This window comes from Odontesthes bonariensis, chromosome 4 (assembly GCF_027942865.1).
Source record: "Odontesthes bonariensis isolate fOdoBon6 chromosome 4, fOdoBon6.hap1, whole genome shotgun sequence".
NCBI classification, from domain to species: Eukaryota; Metazoa; Chordata; class Actinopteri; order Atheriniformes; family Atherinopsidae; genus Odontesthes; species Odontesthes bonariensis.
The window spans coordinates 29,589,039-29,608,260 of record NC_134509.1 but is presented as its reverse complement, the minus strand read 5'-3'; the positions used below and the strand labels follow the sequence as shown (position 1 = coordinate 29,608,260).

The 19,222-nt window shown below is 40.1% G+C and overlaps 1 protein-coding gene across 1 annotated transcript in view; it reads right to left on the bottom strand.

Annotated features, from left to right (window-relative positions):
- LOC142378897 (dolichyl-diphosphooligosaccharide--protein glycosyltransferase subunit TUSC3) overlaps window positions 1–19,222 on the bottom strand; it is an 82,771-nt gene that overhangs the window by 18,464 nt on the left and 45,085 nt on the right. Inside the window, exon 7 of the mRNA XM_075463876.1 lies at window positions 2,397–2,460. Coding sequence (XP_075319991.1) covers window positions 2,397–2,460 — 64 coding nt within the window. The remainder of the gene's footprint in view (window positions 1–2,396; window positions 2,461–19,222) is intronic.

Genomic DNA, 19,222 nt, shown 5'->3' with positions numbered 1-19,222 from the left:
ATAGTGATGTCAACTCTGCAGAGATAAACTAACAAAGCGCAGGGTACAGATAAACACAAACACACTTTTTTGGACTTACAATAACACACACTAAAGTTTTCTATTTCTCAATATAAAAATGAACACACGCTATATTTTGGTGTAGCCTGCAAAACTTATATTCAAGAAGCTTCAGGGGGAATTATATCATTATATTACATCAGCCAGAGAAAACCTCTTACCTTTTTCAAATTCTTTCAGTTAGATACTCTCCGGGGCCTGTCTTATAATATACATTGTGTAACAGTACACAAAATTCACCAATGATTGTCTCCATTTTTTTTGCGACCAAAAACAGTGCACTATACTGATGAGACAACTTAATTAACCATCAAAGCCCAAAATGAGCTTTGGCTTTCAAGCTTTGCACAAATGATCCCAATTTTTTTGTCGCTCTTTTGTCAGCATTGACTATAAAGCTAATTAAAAAAAACTAAGCTGAGAAGCTGTAAGCTGAGAAGTCAAAGATTCTGGCCTTGTTGGAGTGGAACTTCACAGATTGTACATGTTTACAACAAATGGTGCAAGTGTACTACCAAGCTTCGTGATATGATCCTGCTTCTATGTTAAACCTGATGGAAAAAAAAGTGTCTCGGTGCCAAAATGCTCCACGTGGAGGAGCTACGCTTATATTTTTAGTTTTTATAAAGTGATTACTGGTCATTGTGTAGATCGACTTTGGACGGTTCAGGTTAAATACATATATTGTCCCTAATATCTAATCTTCCATAACAGTACAATTTTTTTCAATTTGTAATCAAGAAACAAAAGCGTTGTCTTGATGGTCTGGCAAACGACATGAGTTTATAGCCATGTAAAGTATGAAAACTGAACCACAAAAATTTGGTTGGATAAGTGCTTTGTCAAAGAGAAAAGACCTATTCAGATATGTAATAAGACAATGTGCAATAGCACTGAATTGTACCTATTCTTAACAGGCCCAGAACTCTTCTTAAATGGTCTCTGAGCCTGCAGGAGTGTTGATCAGGATGCGCTCAGTCTCAGATGACACTCACAGATGGGTTGAAAACACCGATTCTTAAAGTGTATACCGGTAACGATGCTTCTGTTACTGTTGTTAGCTGTACTGTACCTTTTCATTTCTGCTGTTTGTCCACAGTCTGGTGGAATCTATTTAAACTATTTATGGATTTGTAATTTTTTCTTACCTGACAATTGCATCATCAACTCGCTAAGGTCCTCCGATCCTTTGTCCATGCCATAATAAACTTCCACAAACTTGTTGTCACAATCAGATTCTGATACAGCCCTGTTATTTCAATTGTTTTGTTTTGTTTTAACTTTCGATGAATGAAATAAACAAATAAACCAAACTGAACTAAACTAAAAACGGAGAACCCACTCATACTCAATTGTCATCCCACCAACTGAAAACAATCTAATAGAACAGTGAAATTAACTGTTAATCTTAGCAGTTTGCCATACTTTTTACCACCTGAAGACTAGAACATTTTACTCATATAAAAATAAAAAGTACGTCTACACTAGTGAGTATGAAAAATTACACATGGCAACATCAATCCATGCAGAAACTGCCCGGATGTGGCTCATAAGATGTGTTTACGCCACCTGCACCGACAACAAAGGTCGGAGTCTTAGCGTTTCAGCAGGTACGTTTTTTTTATCTAGATATAATCAGATGGCCGGGAAAAAAAAAAAGTAAAAGTAAATAGTGTGAGTGTGAGCAAACAAATGATTCACTGCAGCAGGTGCAACCTTGGACATGTTATTTCCAATGAGGACAGACACAACAGTTAGGAATGAACGGTATCATTACCCACACACATACAAAAGCAATAGCACAAGTACACATGGGTATACAAGCAGACAGAGAAGTAGACAAAATACACATAGAAAAATCCATCCATCCAAACAAGTCCTGAAGCAAACACACACACACACACCTACACACACACACACACACACACACACACACACACACACGCACACACACACACGCGCACACACACACACACACACACATTATTATGAGGGGTTGACTTTGGAACAAATCAGGCAAGGAAGAAAAGTTAAAGGAGGACAATCTTTTGTCTTTGTATTGGCTTTTTGTTCAGTCAAGCAGCAGCGTCTTTATGGGAGATGCCCACAAATGGAGAATGCTTTCGTGTTGAAAAGACAAAAGTAAAATAAAAACAAAAGCTAATGTTGTTTCAGACATATAGAAGGTGAATTCCATGTTGCTTTGTGTCAGCAGACGATAAAATAAAGAAACGACTTGCCAGGATGAGCTGTTGAACACGTTGTGGAGACTTAAACTGCTCTGAATGATTAGTATATGCAAAACACAAAAAATAACCACGCTGATAAAAGGATACTCAGAAGAAGGATGATGTGAGATTCGGCGACAAACTGAGCCTGGCTGCTGCCATGAATATAACTCTGTCAGAAAAAACAAAGGGAGAGAAAGAGACTCGTTAGTGCTTTTCAAGTAGTAAACTCCTTCATTTAAACACTCATGTGTAAAATGATGATTTGTAAAATGTCAAACAGTTTGCAGTCGAAATGTATTTCTGGAAGCTTTTAGAGACCTTTTGCATTTCCTCTAACCCATAAAAGCTGAACAAAACTAACAATGATGCACTGTGCATTATGATGGAAACTAAGTTTGTTGTAGTTAAGACTCAGAACAGAATCACGTGGCTCTTCTGGCAAACATCTTATCTATCATATTTAGAAAGAAAAGCAGAGGAACATGTGTCCCAGCTCTCCAACCACCACTTTTGAGACAGATAATAGTTCTGCAGCATGAAAAGACATAGATAGAACTTTGGCATAGCCATAGCTTAATAGAGGTTATCTATTCATTCATCTTTTTTTCAAAAGGACTTTAAACTAACTGCACGCAGTGGATGGGTTTGTGGAAATCAATTTGCCCATTTCTGTGCTTTAAAATGAACTTACATCCTAAAAGGAGCATTATCACACCTTTCCTTTGGTTGCCTCCTTAAACTGAAAACCCGAAGCCATTATTGAAAAAAAAAAAAAAAAAATAATAATAATAATAATAATTATGGCTCCCCGGAGCGATATTTCAGCAACATGGGTGCCTGAGACTCCCGTCAAATAAAAAGTAAATGTTTGTCATTCTAAAGAACAAAACAAACAAACAAAAAAAAAACACTGAAGTCTAAAAATTGATCAGGCAGGCTGAAACATATCCCTCTTTAGTTTGAGATTAACGGACATAACTGCCCTTGACATAAGATTTCGTCACAGCCAAACTACTGAAACCAGCTTCATTTTCGGTCTCATTTTTCGCGACATCATAATGGATGCAGGGGAACCAGAACGTTTAATATGGAGGCTCTAAGATCCTTTTATGTGTGTCTATCACAACCACAAACATTACATCTGAGTATTCCTTCTCTCTTTTTACTTGCTGGGTGGAGTGGTCAGCCTGAACCTCACACACAGACAAAACTGACTGTATCAACTTCTCAAAGCCCAACTTCTAAAGGAGACTCGGTTACATTCCTATTTTCATTTTTTTTTTTTTTCCAAATAAAAGCTATTTCCAAATCTTTTAGAGTACACAATTCACCAAAACCTTAGTTGAACAAACAGAAAAAGTACAACAATTTTCCAAGAAATTAAGATAACACAAAAGTTGCATAGGGTGATAATTATTTGAAGGATGAAAAAAATATTTGGAGACTGGCATCCAGAAACAATTTTATCCCAGAGAATATCAATTCATGAATAGTCAAGACTTCTATGAGTTGTCACCTTTTATGGGTAAAGAGTGTGATGCCTGCATATGTTTTGTTAAACCAGTCATTTAGTTAATGAAAACAATAGCTTGTGTAACCACGTTAATAAAAATTCATTAGACGTAACCAATAAACTACCTGTGCCGTGAAAGTAAAATATAAAGAAAAGGTATGAACAGAATCATTTGCATATTATAAATATAATAAAAACCACTATGTTCTCTGAAGGGATTGATGATAAAGCTTCAGCGCACGCTCTGCTGAGATTTACTACAGGCAGTCTTCCACAGGAAACGCTTAGGACTCCAGTCCTGATAAGATGTTAGAGCCTTTATGTGATTGACATCTGTCAGAAAGTAAAGCAGGGAAGCAGAGAGACAGACAAAAAAAACAACAATATAGAGGTCATGTGGAAATGAAGCAAACCGAAGATAAAAAAAAAAAAAGAAGTCTTTCTGAAGATTATTAGCATCTTAGTTCATGATACTCAGGGTCTGGTTTTCTACTCGACTGGCACAGTGTGTAAGGATGGGGAAATGAATAGGGGATGACAAAGGAGGTGGAGTAAAGGGTGGACAGATTGTCTTGCTTCAGTGGAGAGAAATGAAGAATTTTCACACTTGAAAGCAGACATAGGGACACAAAGAATGAAACGGATCCCTTTGTTTCCAACACAAACTTGTTACTGCATGCAAATGTGTATTTGAGGTAAAATAAAAGCCTTTTCCTTTCAAACTTTTTACAAAATCACGGAAGAGTAATCCAGAAAGAGTCTCTTTACCATGACCATCCGTTTTACCCACAGTAAAGAAATGGGCAACTGAATTTTTAATGTTCATGGACAGAACTTAAACTTACTTGTTATTCTGAATTACTCGGGTTTAAAAAAAAAAAAAAAATGAAAAAAGAAAACAAGACGCCGTCCTGATAGACTGACCAGTCGAGGCTCCTCTATGAGCAGAATGGAAAAAGGTTGTTTTGGTTAAGTTTAATTTAGAAATGGGTCAGAAATGGATTTTTGCTTGCATTCTTTATTACAATAATAAAATCTGGCACATAAAACTCAATAATGTAATGTCAAGGATTCTCTCTTTTCTCAAATTAAACTGAGTAATTTTTAAATAATACTAACTCTGTGAAACTCTTTATTATAACATTTGCTGATGCAACACTGGCCATTGACAACTGTGGAAAACCAGAAAATAAGCACAAAATGAGCTTGCACTTCAGTTTCATGACAAAAAATCCTTAAAGGCATGAAGCTCTTGGCCAATATACATTAAATTTAATGAATGACTTGAATGCTAATGGCCGAGCGTCACTGTGAAACGTTATGATATAATAAATAGTCCATTGCCTCGTCCTAAAATATATTTGTCAAAAGCAACAAGAACGTGCAGTTATATCTAAGAATACACATTGATAATAAGTGTCAAAATAATCTACCGAATTTAATTAAACGCTTTAATTAAAAGAAAAAAAATTTAAAGTATCAAATGACATCAAGTGGACGATGTCAACAGTTTCCCAGCAACTTTGATTTAATCTGACATGGTGAGCGTCAATTTTCTGAAACAAGAGAGTAACTCCGTTTGAGATGTGGTTTTTCCACATACTAACCTCCACTTATCTCAAATTCAAAGAGTAAACATGTCTTTCTATATTGACCGATAACTACAGAGTGTGTATGTAAAAGCAGAGCAGTGACAGATGTGTGTCTGTGTATAATCAGAATGAGACCGGCTCAATTGTCTTTTCATGAGATGCTTTACAGTCACAAAAATATGATTGATAAATGCGGTTCAGTCTTATTAGAGCAGAGAGGACAAAGTAAATTACAAACAATGTGACAATATAACTCCCAAAGGGCTCAAAGGACCAAATGTCGATGACAGATAACTATGTCAATAACCATGAGTGATTCTATTTTACATAAATCTTCAGTAAGTTTCATGATGTGAACTTAAGAAAAAACATTACACGGTTTGTCAAAACACAGCTCTCAGCATGTTAGACCCTCAGCATAAAAAGAAACTGCAGAGAGGGTGTAAGCAAGAGCAGCACTGGGGGGATGAAACATTCCTCCATCCATGCCCCAGCACTTCCAATTAATCTGATGGATTAGAACGCAGGAGTTTCATTCATTAGGGTGCACAGCTGAGAATGTGCGTCTCAGTATATCCACATAAGTATATGTTTAATGAAAACCTGTAGGTGAATGTTTGCCGTTTAGGAAGATTTTTCCAGTTGACCAAAGTGTGACTGTGTGTGTTCATTAGGGAAATAGGATCTTGAGGTGTTCTGGAAGTAAAAGCAGCCACTGCTTGCTGAGCTAACACGGAGATGAATTAGGAGCTAACCCAGAAGACATATTCAGCAGCTTGAATTCGCTCCCTTTCTCATACTGAAGTTACAGATATAAATCAACTTACACACCAGTAAACAAACCTACGTTTGAAATGTTAGTGCGGAAAATACACAGACATTGTCTGAAGGAGCCTTTTTTTTTTAAATTCCGTGAACTGGAAAAAATAAATCTCCTAAAACATCAGTATAATGTGACGGCTGCTTTCCCCTTCTCTACCATTATCATAAGGTAAGATAACGTCGCCTCAGAAAAAGGTCTAACCAGCTGAAGCTGGTATACAATATATCAAGTAAAGTTAGAATAAATACAGGGACAAACACATCATCTAGTCTACATCTTTAGGTGCTTTAATCAATACAATAAATGCTTGAGTTGAACTAGTCTTCATTAGCATGGGTGTTGCGTAGACCTTCACTACAATGTCGACCCAATTGTCAAGGGTAAGAGCAAGGAGAAGCACCAGATTAAATCCATCTGAAGCTCACTGCTACTTATTCCAATTTCCTACTCTCCACAGTTCTTGTACAAGACCACAATAATACAAGTCCTTAGTCCTAAAAGCTAATCTTTAAGAACAGCTGAACAGCAGGTTGCGTTTTAAGATGGTGGTAAGGTGGTGTTTTAAGCTCTACATGCTACCAACATAATGCTACATAATAAGCAGAAATGTACAGGCCATAACTGGTGTTTAATTACAGTAAGGAGTGAAAAAAAAAAGAAAAAAAAAGAAAGGTTCAGTAAGGTCACAATAAATATGTGATTTGTTGCTATACCGACAGCAAGAGAAATCGGTAAATATAATCACTACCACACACACGGCCGCACGTGTCACAATACAAAACTCATCAAGTGGCTTGCTGTGGAGAGAGAATGGAGTGAAAAAAAGTGTGAAACTGTGGAGCTTAACCTATAATGCACGCAGTATGGGAAAGGAAACTGTACTGATAACATAGTGCCATCAACCAAACTGGTGTTGGAATATGCAATGGAACGATAAAACAGAGTTCTAAGTCTAAGTAACTCTATATACTGTTCATAAACAGACACAAACAGAATACAAATAATTCAACCAACTTTTCTCTGCAGAGTTAGTTCACTAAAACATATCCTTCATTTTCTTTTCTTTTTTTTTTTTTTTTCTTTTTAAAATCACTCAACTATTATAGAGTCGCTCATGGACTTTCAGTGTGCTTACACAAGCATTTTTTCAATCTTAAACAGATTCCCAATAACTCACCTTCACTGGCAGGTTCATGCTGGGGAGCTGTCTGTTACATTGTCTCCAACTGCTCCAATTAATCTGATAGATTAGTTTGTTTGGTTTTGTTTTTAAATCGCAGTGTCGGCAAATGAGGTTTGAAACATCAAGCAAGTTATTCTTGTAATAAAGTAAATGATTAATTTGTTAAGCATTTAATTGTTTTCTTTGTTTGGGAACATATCTTACATTAAAACCTACACTTATTTTCACCCAACAACACTCTATTCATATGAGAAGTTAATTTTTGTAATGAACTTATAAGCATATTAAAAACAAAAAACAAAAAAATCTCTCACATCTATCGCCTTCAATGAGGACAGCAAACCGTATTTTCATCAGTTTGCTATACTAATTGAAATATTGGGGATTCATGTGTCAACATTGTTTAGAAAATGTGATCCATGCAATGTGTGTCCTTGTGTTCATGCACCCATTCAAATTTACTAACATCAAATGATTTATAAGAACATCATAAAACAGCCCGTCTTTCAGACTTTGATGCAGATTAGGTGCCTGCTTCAATGAATTTGTAAAATATGCATTTACAGAGGAAGGCCAAAGCCATCTCACAAGGCTTGAAAGCACACTTTGACAACTAGCCGTCAATGATTTCCACAATGTGTCACATTCAAATTAAAACATACAAGGACAGGAGCGGAGGTGCCAATAAATGTCATTTTAAATGGATTTCATGCTTGGCATCAGTTGAAAGCTACATCAATGCTGATAACTGAAAGTATGTGGACAATGCGCAATATTTGCCCCTTCCCCCTCATTTGTCCAGGGATTTTTAAAAAAAAACCACTGCAGTGTCAGCTATTAATAAATGTGGGGCAGATAACCTTTACAAGTAACCATTTTGATCCCTTTTCATCCTATATTATCTATTTGTGTGTACGGTGCATGTCTGAATCTGTGTTTTGTGTGTGTTTTGATTGGTAAAGGTCAGGAGGCCCTGAGACAGACAGAGGGATAAGTGGAAAATCAACAAAGCGGAAGGAAGAGTGCAGAGAAAGATTAACTAATGAGTCAAATACGGTTGGAAATAGGGACTTTGTTTATACAAAAAAAAATGGTGCTAGAATCTGTAATATGTCACAAATGGCTACATTAATAGGCAAATATCTAAATTAATTCTGTACATTTCTGTGAAAGTGAAATAGACAAGAAAAGACGACATGTAGTTGGCAAAAACAGTCATTCCTTCTTGGACAGACAGCTCAAATAAAATCATATCAAACTGTTAATCAAATCACAAATATGTTGCAACACATCAATGACTGAGAGTCGTAGCAACCAGAAAGGCAGCATCTGTGGGGGTGACTTTTCCAGAGCAGCAGAAGGACCACAGGCAGGCTCACTGAACCACAAATATTAGTCTACTTCAGGGATTCGTGTAATGCTAGAAAATCTCATCATCTACTCACTGTTTATGCAGTTCAGTGTTTACGCACTCCAGGGAGAATTCAGTTTAATTACTCTGGAGTCAATTAAAACCATTTAAGACTTGTTTGGATTTTTGTTTTTTATTGCTTGATATGAGGTGATCTCTCATATCCTCACTAGGCTGAGGGAAAACTTTGTCATTACTATCTTGTACTGCTTTGCACCTGGAGTCAAACCCGATTTGGTGTCTGAAAAAATTACAGTACTAAATACAGTAATAAAATACTTAGACCTAAAACAGGGGTAGCTTTGTGCGTGGAGACTGCCTCATGTGTTTTATGTTCATTTTTTTTTCTTTTTTTTGGGGAAAATCTTTTTTAAATGGGGGAGGGAGGGATTGGGGGAAGGAGGGGATGGGCATATCATGGACAATGATGTTGAACTGCCTTGTAGAGAATGAGAAAGTAAAACAAGAAAATGCACAGTGGAGAACATAGAATAGCAAGCTATAATACAAATGGATTAGCTGACAAGAAAAAGCGTCATCAAATTTTTACTTGGCTCAGAGGAAAACACTATAGTTTCATTTGCTTACAAGAGACTCACTCTGAACCAGTGGATGAACAGCTTTGGAGAGAAGAATGGGATGGACCAGTAATATTTTCGCATGGTTCCAAAAATAAAAGGGGGGTGATGGTATTATTTGAAAAACACTCAACAATTAACATACATGGATATGATTCCCACCCACATGGAAGATGGTTAATCCTGAGAATGGCTATAGAGGACAAATATATCTGTTTAGTTAATATATATGGGCCAAATACAGACGATCCAACTTTCTTTGAAAATTTACATGACAAAATGAATGAAGATTCTTTTGAGAGTGATTACTATATTATGGTTGGAGATTTCAATGTGGTTCAAAATGGGGAAATCGACCATAAAAGAAGTATAAGATCAGAGTACCACCCCCAAAGCCATAGAGAAATTAAATCAATAATGAATGGGAAAGACATTGTGGATATTTGGAGATTAAAACATCCTAAATTACGGAATTATACATGGAGAAGACAAAATCAAGCAAGTCGTATTGACTACTTTCTTATTTCCTTTTCCTTGGTTTCAAAAGTTAAAAAAGCTATGATAGAAGATAAAATAAGATCAGATCATCAATTAATTTCTTTGCATTTAGATATGGCAGACCATCCAAGAGGTAGATCCTATTGGAAATTTAATCAGAAACTCCTGGAAGATCCTGTCTTTATAGACAAAACTAAAATATGTATTGAGAACTTTTTCTTAGATAATGTAGGATCAGCAGATCCACAAATTGTATGGGATGCCTTTAAATGTGTTCTTAGAGGACACACAATAAAACTGGCATCATTTAGGAAAAAACAAAATAAATTAAAAGAACAGAACATTGAAAAAGAGATTGAAACTTTAACAGCACTTGTAAACAAAGCCAATGCTTCACAAAATGTGTTGGATAGACTGGAACAGAAACAACAAGAATATGAAGAATTAATGCAAGAGAATACAAATAATACATATTATAAAAATAGAGCTGAATGGATGGAGAAAGGAGAAAAATGTAATAAATTATTTTTGAACATACAGCGAAACAATATTTCCAAGAAGAATATCCATCGATTAATAGATAATAAAAATACTATGAAAACTACAACAGAAGAAATCATGGAAGAAATTGAGAGTTACTTTGCTGGAATATTTACACCAGATCATCCAGATGAATGTGATGACACTTTTTTTCAAAAACAAGTTCAAATTGATGAAGAATCAAAACAATCATGTGAAGGTCCCATCACTGAGGATGAACTTAAAGAGGCCATATTTTCATTTAAAAAGGGAAAAACACCAGGACTAGATGGTATCCCCATTGAAGTTTATCAGCTTTTTTATGAATCGATAAAAAATCACCTACTCGAGTGTTTTAACTTTTCTTACGAAAAAGGTACACTCTCTGATTCACAAAAACAAAGTGTAGTCTCTTTGTTGCTCAAACAAGACTCAAATGGAAAATATAAAGACCCAACACGACTCAAAAACTGGAGACCACTGACCTTACAGGGGTATGACTCAAAAATACTGGCAAAATGCATTGCAACAAGAATAAAAAAAGTACTCTCACCCATAATACATAATGATCAAACAGGTTTCATACAAGGACGGAATATATCAAATAGCATCAGACAAATATTAGAAATAGTTGAACACTATGATCATAAAAATAAGGCTGGACTAATATTCATAGCTGACTTTGAGAAAGCTTTCGACAAAATCAGTTGGGGCTTTATTAACAGATGTTTAAACCACTTCAACTTTGGAGACTCCTTAATAGAGTGGATCAAAGTGATGTATGAAGGCTCTGTCTGTAAAGTTCTAAATAATGGACATTTATCCAAGTCAATAGCAATAAGAAGGGGAGTCAAACAAGGCTGTCCTCTGTCCCCCTATCTTTTTATCATTGCAATTGAAATCTTGGCAATGAAAATAAGATCTAATAGAGAGATAAAGGGTTTAGAATTAAATGGTATTAATAATAAAGTCTGTATGTATGCAGATGATTCTAGTTTTATGCTAGAACCAGACAATGCATCGCTCCATAATCTGATTAGTGATCTGAATACATTTTCAAAAATATCAGGGCTTAAACCCAATTATGAGAAATGTCGCATTTTGAGACTTGGCAATTTGAAGAATAGTGATTTCCATCTTCCCTGTGATCTTCCAGTGGAATGGGTAGGTGGAGCTGTTAATATTCTTGGTATCCACATACCCCAGAACATCGGAGACATATCTTTAATTAATTATAAAAACAAGTTGAGTAGGATATGTTCTATTTTACAGCCATGGCAAGGCAAACATCTAACTATTTATGGTAAGGTAACACTTATAAATTCTTTAGTTGTGTCTCAATTTACTTATTTAATGTTAGCACTTCCTTCACCACCTGAAGTTTTCTTTAAAGAGTATGAAAAACAAATATTTAAGTTTATTTGGAATGGCAAAAAAGATAAAATCAGACGAGCATATCTTTACAATGATTATGAGGTAGGTGGTATGCAACTGTTGAACCTGAGGTCAATGAACAAATCATTAAAAGCATCTCTCATACAAAAATTTTATTTTAACCCAGACTGGTTCTCAAGCAAGTTACTTGAAAACATTCATCCAATGTTTGAGAAAAAACTGTACCCATTTTTACAGATTAGCCCAACACACTTTGATAAGATGGTAAGCATTAGTTATAAAGCTTCTACCTTCTTAACGGAAGCACTACAAAGCTGGCTACATTTCCAGTATTACCCTCCTGAAAAAGCAGAAGAAATATTACAACAAATGTTATGGTTTAATTCAAATATATTAAGTGGAGGACAAGTAATCTTTTTTAAGCACATGTTTAGTAAAGGAATTATTTTTGTTAAAGACATTTTGAATGAAAAATGTGAGATCCTTCCATATAGTCAAGTAAGAATTATGTATGGGGAGGTATGTACTATTCAACAGTATAATCAATTAATTGCGTCTCTGCCTTTAAGTTGGAGACAAAAAATTAAAACTAGCTGTGACAATAATTTAGTGTGCAGACCAAATATAAAGCAGTACAAATGGCTAAACCGAACAAAAATTAACAAGGAAATATACACATTTTATTTACAAACGGATAAATTGGTGGAGTTCCCATGTAAAGTTTTTGATAGCTGGGAAAAAATGATAGATTGTCCTCTTCCATGGAAAGAAATATTCAATAATTTTTACGAAGCATCACTGGATATAAAAATACGTTTTTTTCAATACAAGTTAATTTTTAAATACTTAAACACAAAGAAAATGCTGCATATTTGGGGTATAGAGGCAAATCCATTCTGTCGATTTTGTTTAGAAGAAGAAGAGACCACAGAACATTTATTTTGGTACTGTCCTTCAGTTGTTATATTCTGGCTCGAATTACAAAGTTGGCTGTTAAAATATGATATCAACTTGCGTTTAGATCTCCCTACAGTACTCCTGGGCGATTTGGCAAATGAAAGCCAGGCAATACATAATATCATTCTTTTGTTGGGAAAAGTTTTTATAAATAAAATGATGGATTTAAAACAGTTAAATTTAAGAGCCTTTAAGAATTATGTCAGACACTATTGTAAAATAGAGTGTACAATGGCATGGGAGACAGGTAAAATAATCTATGCAGACAGGTGGTTTAAGATTAAAGATGGAGAAGGATGGCATTAGGTTTTTGTTTTGTTTTGATTTTCATTTCATTTCTTAAATGTTTAAGGTATAATTTCAAGGTACATCAGCACACAAAACATATGTTACAATTCCTTTCTGGGGTGGTGTATGGGGAGGGGGGGGGGGGGGGGGGGGGGGGTAGTTAATATATGGTTTTGAAATGTTGGGGGACACATATTGTTTTTTTTTGTATTTTTTTTTCTCTTTCTTTTTTTCTTTATCCAATTATTGTCCTCTAATATATGTTATAATTTGCCTTATTTCTGTGCCTTGAGGATTGTATGAAGAAAGAGAAAAGGAACGAAGGAAAATATGGAAGAAATTATTAAAGAGTGAGAAGAAAGAAAGAAAACATAGGTCCCCCATAAGGGGGGGTGGTGGTTGGGTTTAAGAAAAAAAAAAAAAAAAAAAAAAAAAAAATTACAGTACTTACTAAGGAGGGGCAGTGGTAGGTTAGTGACTGAAAAGTGTGAACAAACTGATCTCTGCTCTTGGAATTTATGGGAATTCCTCAATGTTTATGATTATTTAAATGATTGACTCAGACATAATTAACTGAATTCTGCCTGGAAATTCACTTGTTCCACTGTATACAATAGGAAGAATTTGCACTTATCATGACTAATAGTCTAATAGTCTAATAGTCCTCCCCTTGAGCTGTCACCTTACCGTGGTGGGGGGGTTTGCGTGCCCCAATGAGTCTGGGAGCTATGTTGTCTGGGGCTTTAAGCCCCTGGTAGGGTCACCCATGGCAAACAGATCCTAGATGAGGGACCAGACAAAGAACAGCTCACAAAACCCCTATGATGAATAATATTTTTGGACACCGTGTTCCCTTGCCCGGACGCGGGTCACCGGGGCCTCCCCCTGGAACCAGGCCAAGGGGTGGGGCCCGCCGGCGAGCGCCTGGTGGCCGGGTCTGTGCCCGTGGGGCTCGGTCGGGCACAGCCCGAAGAAACGACACGGGTCCCTCTTCCGACAGGCTCACCACCCGTGGGAGGGGCCATGGGGGTCGGGTGCAGTGTGAGCTGGGCGGCAGCCGAAGGCGGGGACCTTGGCGGTCTGATCCTCGGCTACTGAAGCTGGCTCTTGGGACGTGGAACGTCACCTCTCTGCTGGGGAAGGAGCCTGAGCTGGTGCGCGAGGCTGAGCGGTTCCGGCTAGATATAGTCGGACTCACCTCGACGCATGGCTTGGGCTCCGGAACCAGCTTCCTCGAGAGGGGTTGGACTCTCTTCCACTCTGGAGTTGCCCGCGGTGAGAGGCGTAGAGCAGGTGTGGGCATACTTATTGCCCCCCGGCTGTGCACCTGTACATTGGGGTTCACCCCGGTAGACGAGAGGGTAGCCTCCCTCCGCCTTAGGGTGGGGGGACGTGTCCTGACTGTTGTTTGTGCTTATGCACCGAACAGCAGTTCAGAGTACCCACCCTTTTTGGAGTCCCTGGAGGAGGCACTGGAGAGTGCTCCTCCGGGAGACTCCCTCGTCCTGCTGGGGGACTTCAATGCTCACGTGGGCAATGACAGTGAGACCTGGAGGGGCGTGATTGGGAGGAACGGCCCCCCCGATCTGAATCAGAGTGGTGTTTTGTTGTTGGACTTCTGTGCTCGTCACGGACTGTCCATAACGAACACCATGTTCAGGCATAAGGGTGTCCATATGTGCACTTGGCACCAGGACACCCTAGGCCGCAGCTCGATGATCGACTTTGTGGTTGTATCGTCGGACTTGCGGCCGTATGTCCTGGACACTCGGGTGAAGAGAGGGGCGGAGCTGTCAACTGATCACCACCTGGTGATGAGTTGGCTCCGCTGGTGGGGGAGGAAGCCGGTCAGACCTGGCAGGCCCAAACGTATTGTGAGGGTCTGTTGGGAACGGCTGGCGGAATCCCCTGTAAGGAGGAGTTTCAACTCCCACCTCCGGCAGAGCTTCAACCATGTCCCGGGGGAGGTGGGGGACATTGAGCCCGAATGGGCCTTGTTCCGTGCCTCCATTGTTGAGGTGGCCGACCGGAGCTGTGGCCGTAAGGTGGTCGGTGCCTGTCGTGGCGGCAATCCCCGAAGACCCCAGTGGTGAGGGAAGCCGTCAAGCTGAAGAAGGAGTCCTATCGGGCCTTTTTGGCCAGTGGGACTCTGGAAGCAGCTGATGGGTACCGACAGGCCAAGCGGAACGCAGCCTCGGCGGTTGCTGAGGCAAAAACTCGAGCTTGGGAGGAGTTCGGGGAGGCCATGGAGAACGACTTCCGGACGGCCTCGAGGAGATTCTGGTCCACCATCCGGCGGCTCAGGGGGGGGAAGCGGTGCACCGTCAACACCGTGTATGGTGAGGGCGGGGCTCTGCTGACTTCAACTGGGGACGTCGTGAGTCGGTGGGGGGATTACTTCGAGGGCCTCCTCAATCCTACCGACACGCCTTCCGATGAGGAAGCAGAGTTGGGGAGCTCGGACGTGGGGCCTCCCATTTCTGGGGCTGAGGTTGCCGAGGTGGTCAAAAAACTCCTCGGTGGCAAGGCCCCGGGGGTGGATGAGGTCTGTCCTGAGTTCCTCAAGGCTCTGGATGTTGTGGGGCTGTCTTGGTTGACACGCCTCTGCAGCATCGCGTGGACATCGGGGGCAGTGCCTCTGGACTGGCAGATCGGGGTGGTGGTCCCCCTCTTTAAAAAGGGGGACCGGAGGGTGTGTTCCAACTATAGGGGGATCACACTCCTCAGCCTCCCTGGTAAGGTCTTTTCGGGGGTACTGGAGAGGAGGATCCGCCGGATAGTCGAATCTCGGATTCAGGAGGTGCAGTGTGGTTTTCGTCCTGGCCGTGGAACAGTGGACCAGCTCTATACCCTCTGCGGGATCCTGGAGGGAGCATGGGAGTTCGCCCAACCGGTCTACATGTGTTTTGTGGACTTGGAGAAGGCGTTCGACCGTGTCCCTCGGGGACTCTTGTGGGGGGTGCTCCGGGAGTATGGAGTGCCGGACTACTTGATATGGGCTGTTCAGTCTCTGTATGACCGGTGTCAGAGTTTGGTCCGCATTGCCGGCAGTAAGTCGGACATGTTTCCTGTGAGGGTTGGACTCCGTCAGGGCTGCCCTTTGTCACCGATTCTGTTCATAATTTTTATGGACAGAATTTCTAGGCGCAGCCAGGTTGTTGAGGGGGTCCATTTTGGCGACCTCAGAATCGGGTCTCTGCTTTTTGCGGACGATGTGGTTCTGTTGGCGTCGTCAGGCCGTGACCTTCAGCTCTCGCTGGAGCGGTTCGCAGCCGAGTGTGAAGCGGCTGGGATGAGAATCAGCACCTCCAAATCTGAGACCATGGTCTTCGGCCGGAAAAGGGTGGAATGCTCTCTCCGGGTCGGGAATGAGATCCTTCCCCAAGTGGACGAGTGAGGGACGAATGGAGCAGGACATTGACAGACGGATCGGTGCGGCGTCTGCAGTGATGCGGGCTCTGCACCGGCCCGTCGTGGTGAAGAAGGAGCTGAGCCAGAAGGCGAAGCTCTCGATTTACCGGTCAATCTATGTTCCCACCCTCACCTATGGTCACGAGCTGTGGGTAGTGACCGAAAGAACGAGATCGCGAATACAAGCGGCCGAAATGAGTTTCCTCCGCAGGGTGTCCGGGCTCTCCCTTAGAGATGGGATGAGAAGCTCGGTCATCCGGGAGGGGCTCAGAGTAAAACCGCTGCTCCTCCGCATCGAGAGGACTCAGATGAGGTGGCTCGGGCATCTGGTGAGAATGCCTCATGGACACCTCCCCGGTGAGGTGTTCCGGGCCCGTCCCACTGGGAGGAGGCCCCGGGGAAGACCCAGGACACGTTGGAGAGACTATGTTTCTCGGCTGGCCTGGGAACGCCTCGGGGTCCCCCCAGAAGAGCTGGAGGAAGTGGCCGGGGACAGGGACGTCTGGGCTTCTCTGCTCAAGCTGCTGCCCCCGCGACCCGATCCCCGGAGCAGCGGAAGATAATGGATGGATGGATGGATGGATGGATGGATGGATGGATGACTAATAGTTACTGTATAGAACATCAGCGGGAGGAGAGAGAGTTGGAGGAAAATATTTTATAATTGAAAAGTCTGAAGAAGATGTAATTAGAAGGGCTGACAAGCCCATTTATTCTGAGATGTCATTTGTTTACTTTTTGTTTTAATGGACAAAACACAACTTTTGTCGCTGTAATATCATTATCTACAATTTCACTGTCACTCAATGCAGAGAAATATATATGTGAAACACATGTTGTGGAATTCCAAATGTTTTCCTTTATTGATATCAGTTTACATAATTACTCTTCCTCACTTATGTGATCTGTCTGATCCTGAATCATGTTAGAACAATAACTAAATTCAATCTAGTGAAAAAAATTATTTAACGGATTAAATTCAACCATTTAACTGAGATTTAAGTGCCTTCATTAAGAATGTTTTAATTCAGAAATAATTTTAGCTGTAGGTAAACCAGTTGACACACAATATATAAGTATACATATATTCATATAATAGAGAACAAACTACAAAAAGTTGAGGATTATAAACATCATCACTAATTTCAGATGATTTTGGAGTATTGCTATTTTTGATGTCCACACAACAACAAAATAAGTCAAAATACAGCATCTCTTCTAATGAGTGACCACTCATAGTTAAAGCTGCGGTCGGCAACTTTTTTTTAGTCATATTAGCTTGAACTGTCATGGGATTCTGGAAGTAGAATATTAAATAGGCTGTTTAGTAAAAATAACGAAATCTGTAGCTCCCTCTGAAGCCTGTAATCATGCTTGCAAAAATCGAGCGCTCCCGGCTGTTTTTAACCAATCAAGTTAGGGTGGAGGAATCCTACCTGTCAATCACAGCTTGTGCACACTCTGCTGAGCGTGAGTCTGCCCCAGCTTGTGTGCGCTCACACTGGTGTGAACTCACGTGCACAACCTCGTCTACAGAGGGGGAGGGGTTTGGGGGGTGATCCGGAGCTTGTTAGAGGTTGGGGGAGGGACCTGAAAGTTGTATCAGTTCGAATTTTCCGACTTTAGACTCGCAATTTTGAAAACCTGCCGACTGCAGCTTTAACCAAATATCATGATGAAACCGACCCAATAAAGGCCTGTTAAATCTTACCGCTCTTTCCGTCTTATTTCAAACATGCATGTGTTTTATATATGTTTATATATTAATGAAAATCTGCTCCACCAGATCACAAAACTATTCTGTTCACTCCATTTCAGCTGAAAACACACAGAGATTAACATACGACTATTCTCTCCTCCTGTTTGGAAATGTTACAGCTATCGATCAAACATGAAGTAGCATTCACACAACGCACTGATGTCCTCTGGAAGCCAAAAGTCAAACATACATTACAGAAACTCAATAAAATGGACAGCAACATTGCTATGAATTATGAAAAGTACCAGTAATGCAAAAAAAAAAAAGAAAAAGGACACTTCCGACTCCTGCCAAAAGCCAATCAATCATTCATAGGAAATCAGCTGGGAATATGGAAATGTCATCAGCCAATAGTGTAGAATTAAGGTGGTTGATCTTTGTGGAAATAAAGAGAGACACATGACCTTAGAATATTCTTTCTTTCTTTCATGGCACACATATCTTAACCTTTAAACAATTTTCATAGTAGGAACCAGGGTTTGCATCCCCACCCCGCTGTGACTGGTGTGCAGTTGGTGAGAGTGAGTTGTATGGCTTTGTTTTTGCTAGTATTTTAGTGATTATAGGACTATTTAGGTGAGTTTGTCTGCTGAATCTGCTAGTGTGTCTTGTCCTGCCTCCACCTCTGGCACCCTCTATATTTTCATTACCCCTACCCGAACCAGGGTTTGAATCCCATTCCTGCTTTTCTTACCTCTTATTTCTTCCCCTACCCGAACCAGGGTTTGCATCCCCACCCCGCTGTAACTGGTGTGCAGTTGGTGAGAGGCTGGGGTAGATTATGGTTGTTGTGGTGTGAGGGGCAGTGTTGGCTGGCATTAGGGGGGTGACTCTGGGACGCCAGTGGTCATTGTCTAGCCTCCTGGAGGTGTCGTGGGCCCAACTAGACGAAACACTGATGAAAGGAGGTTCCCACCTGATGACCCCAATGATATGTTGGTCAGCACTGCTCATTGATCTATATAATACGGAGTGTAGGGAATTATTCACTGAGTCTGGTCCTT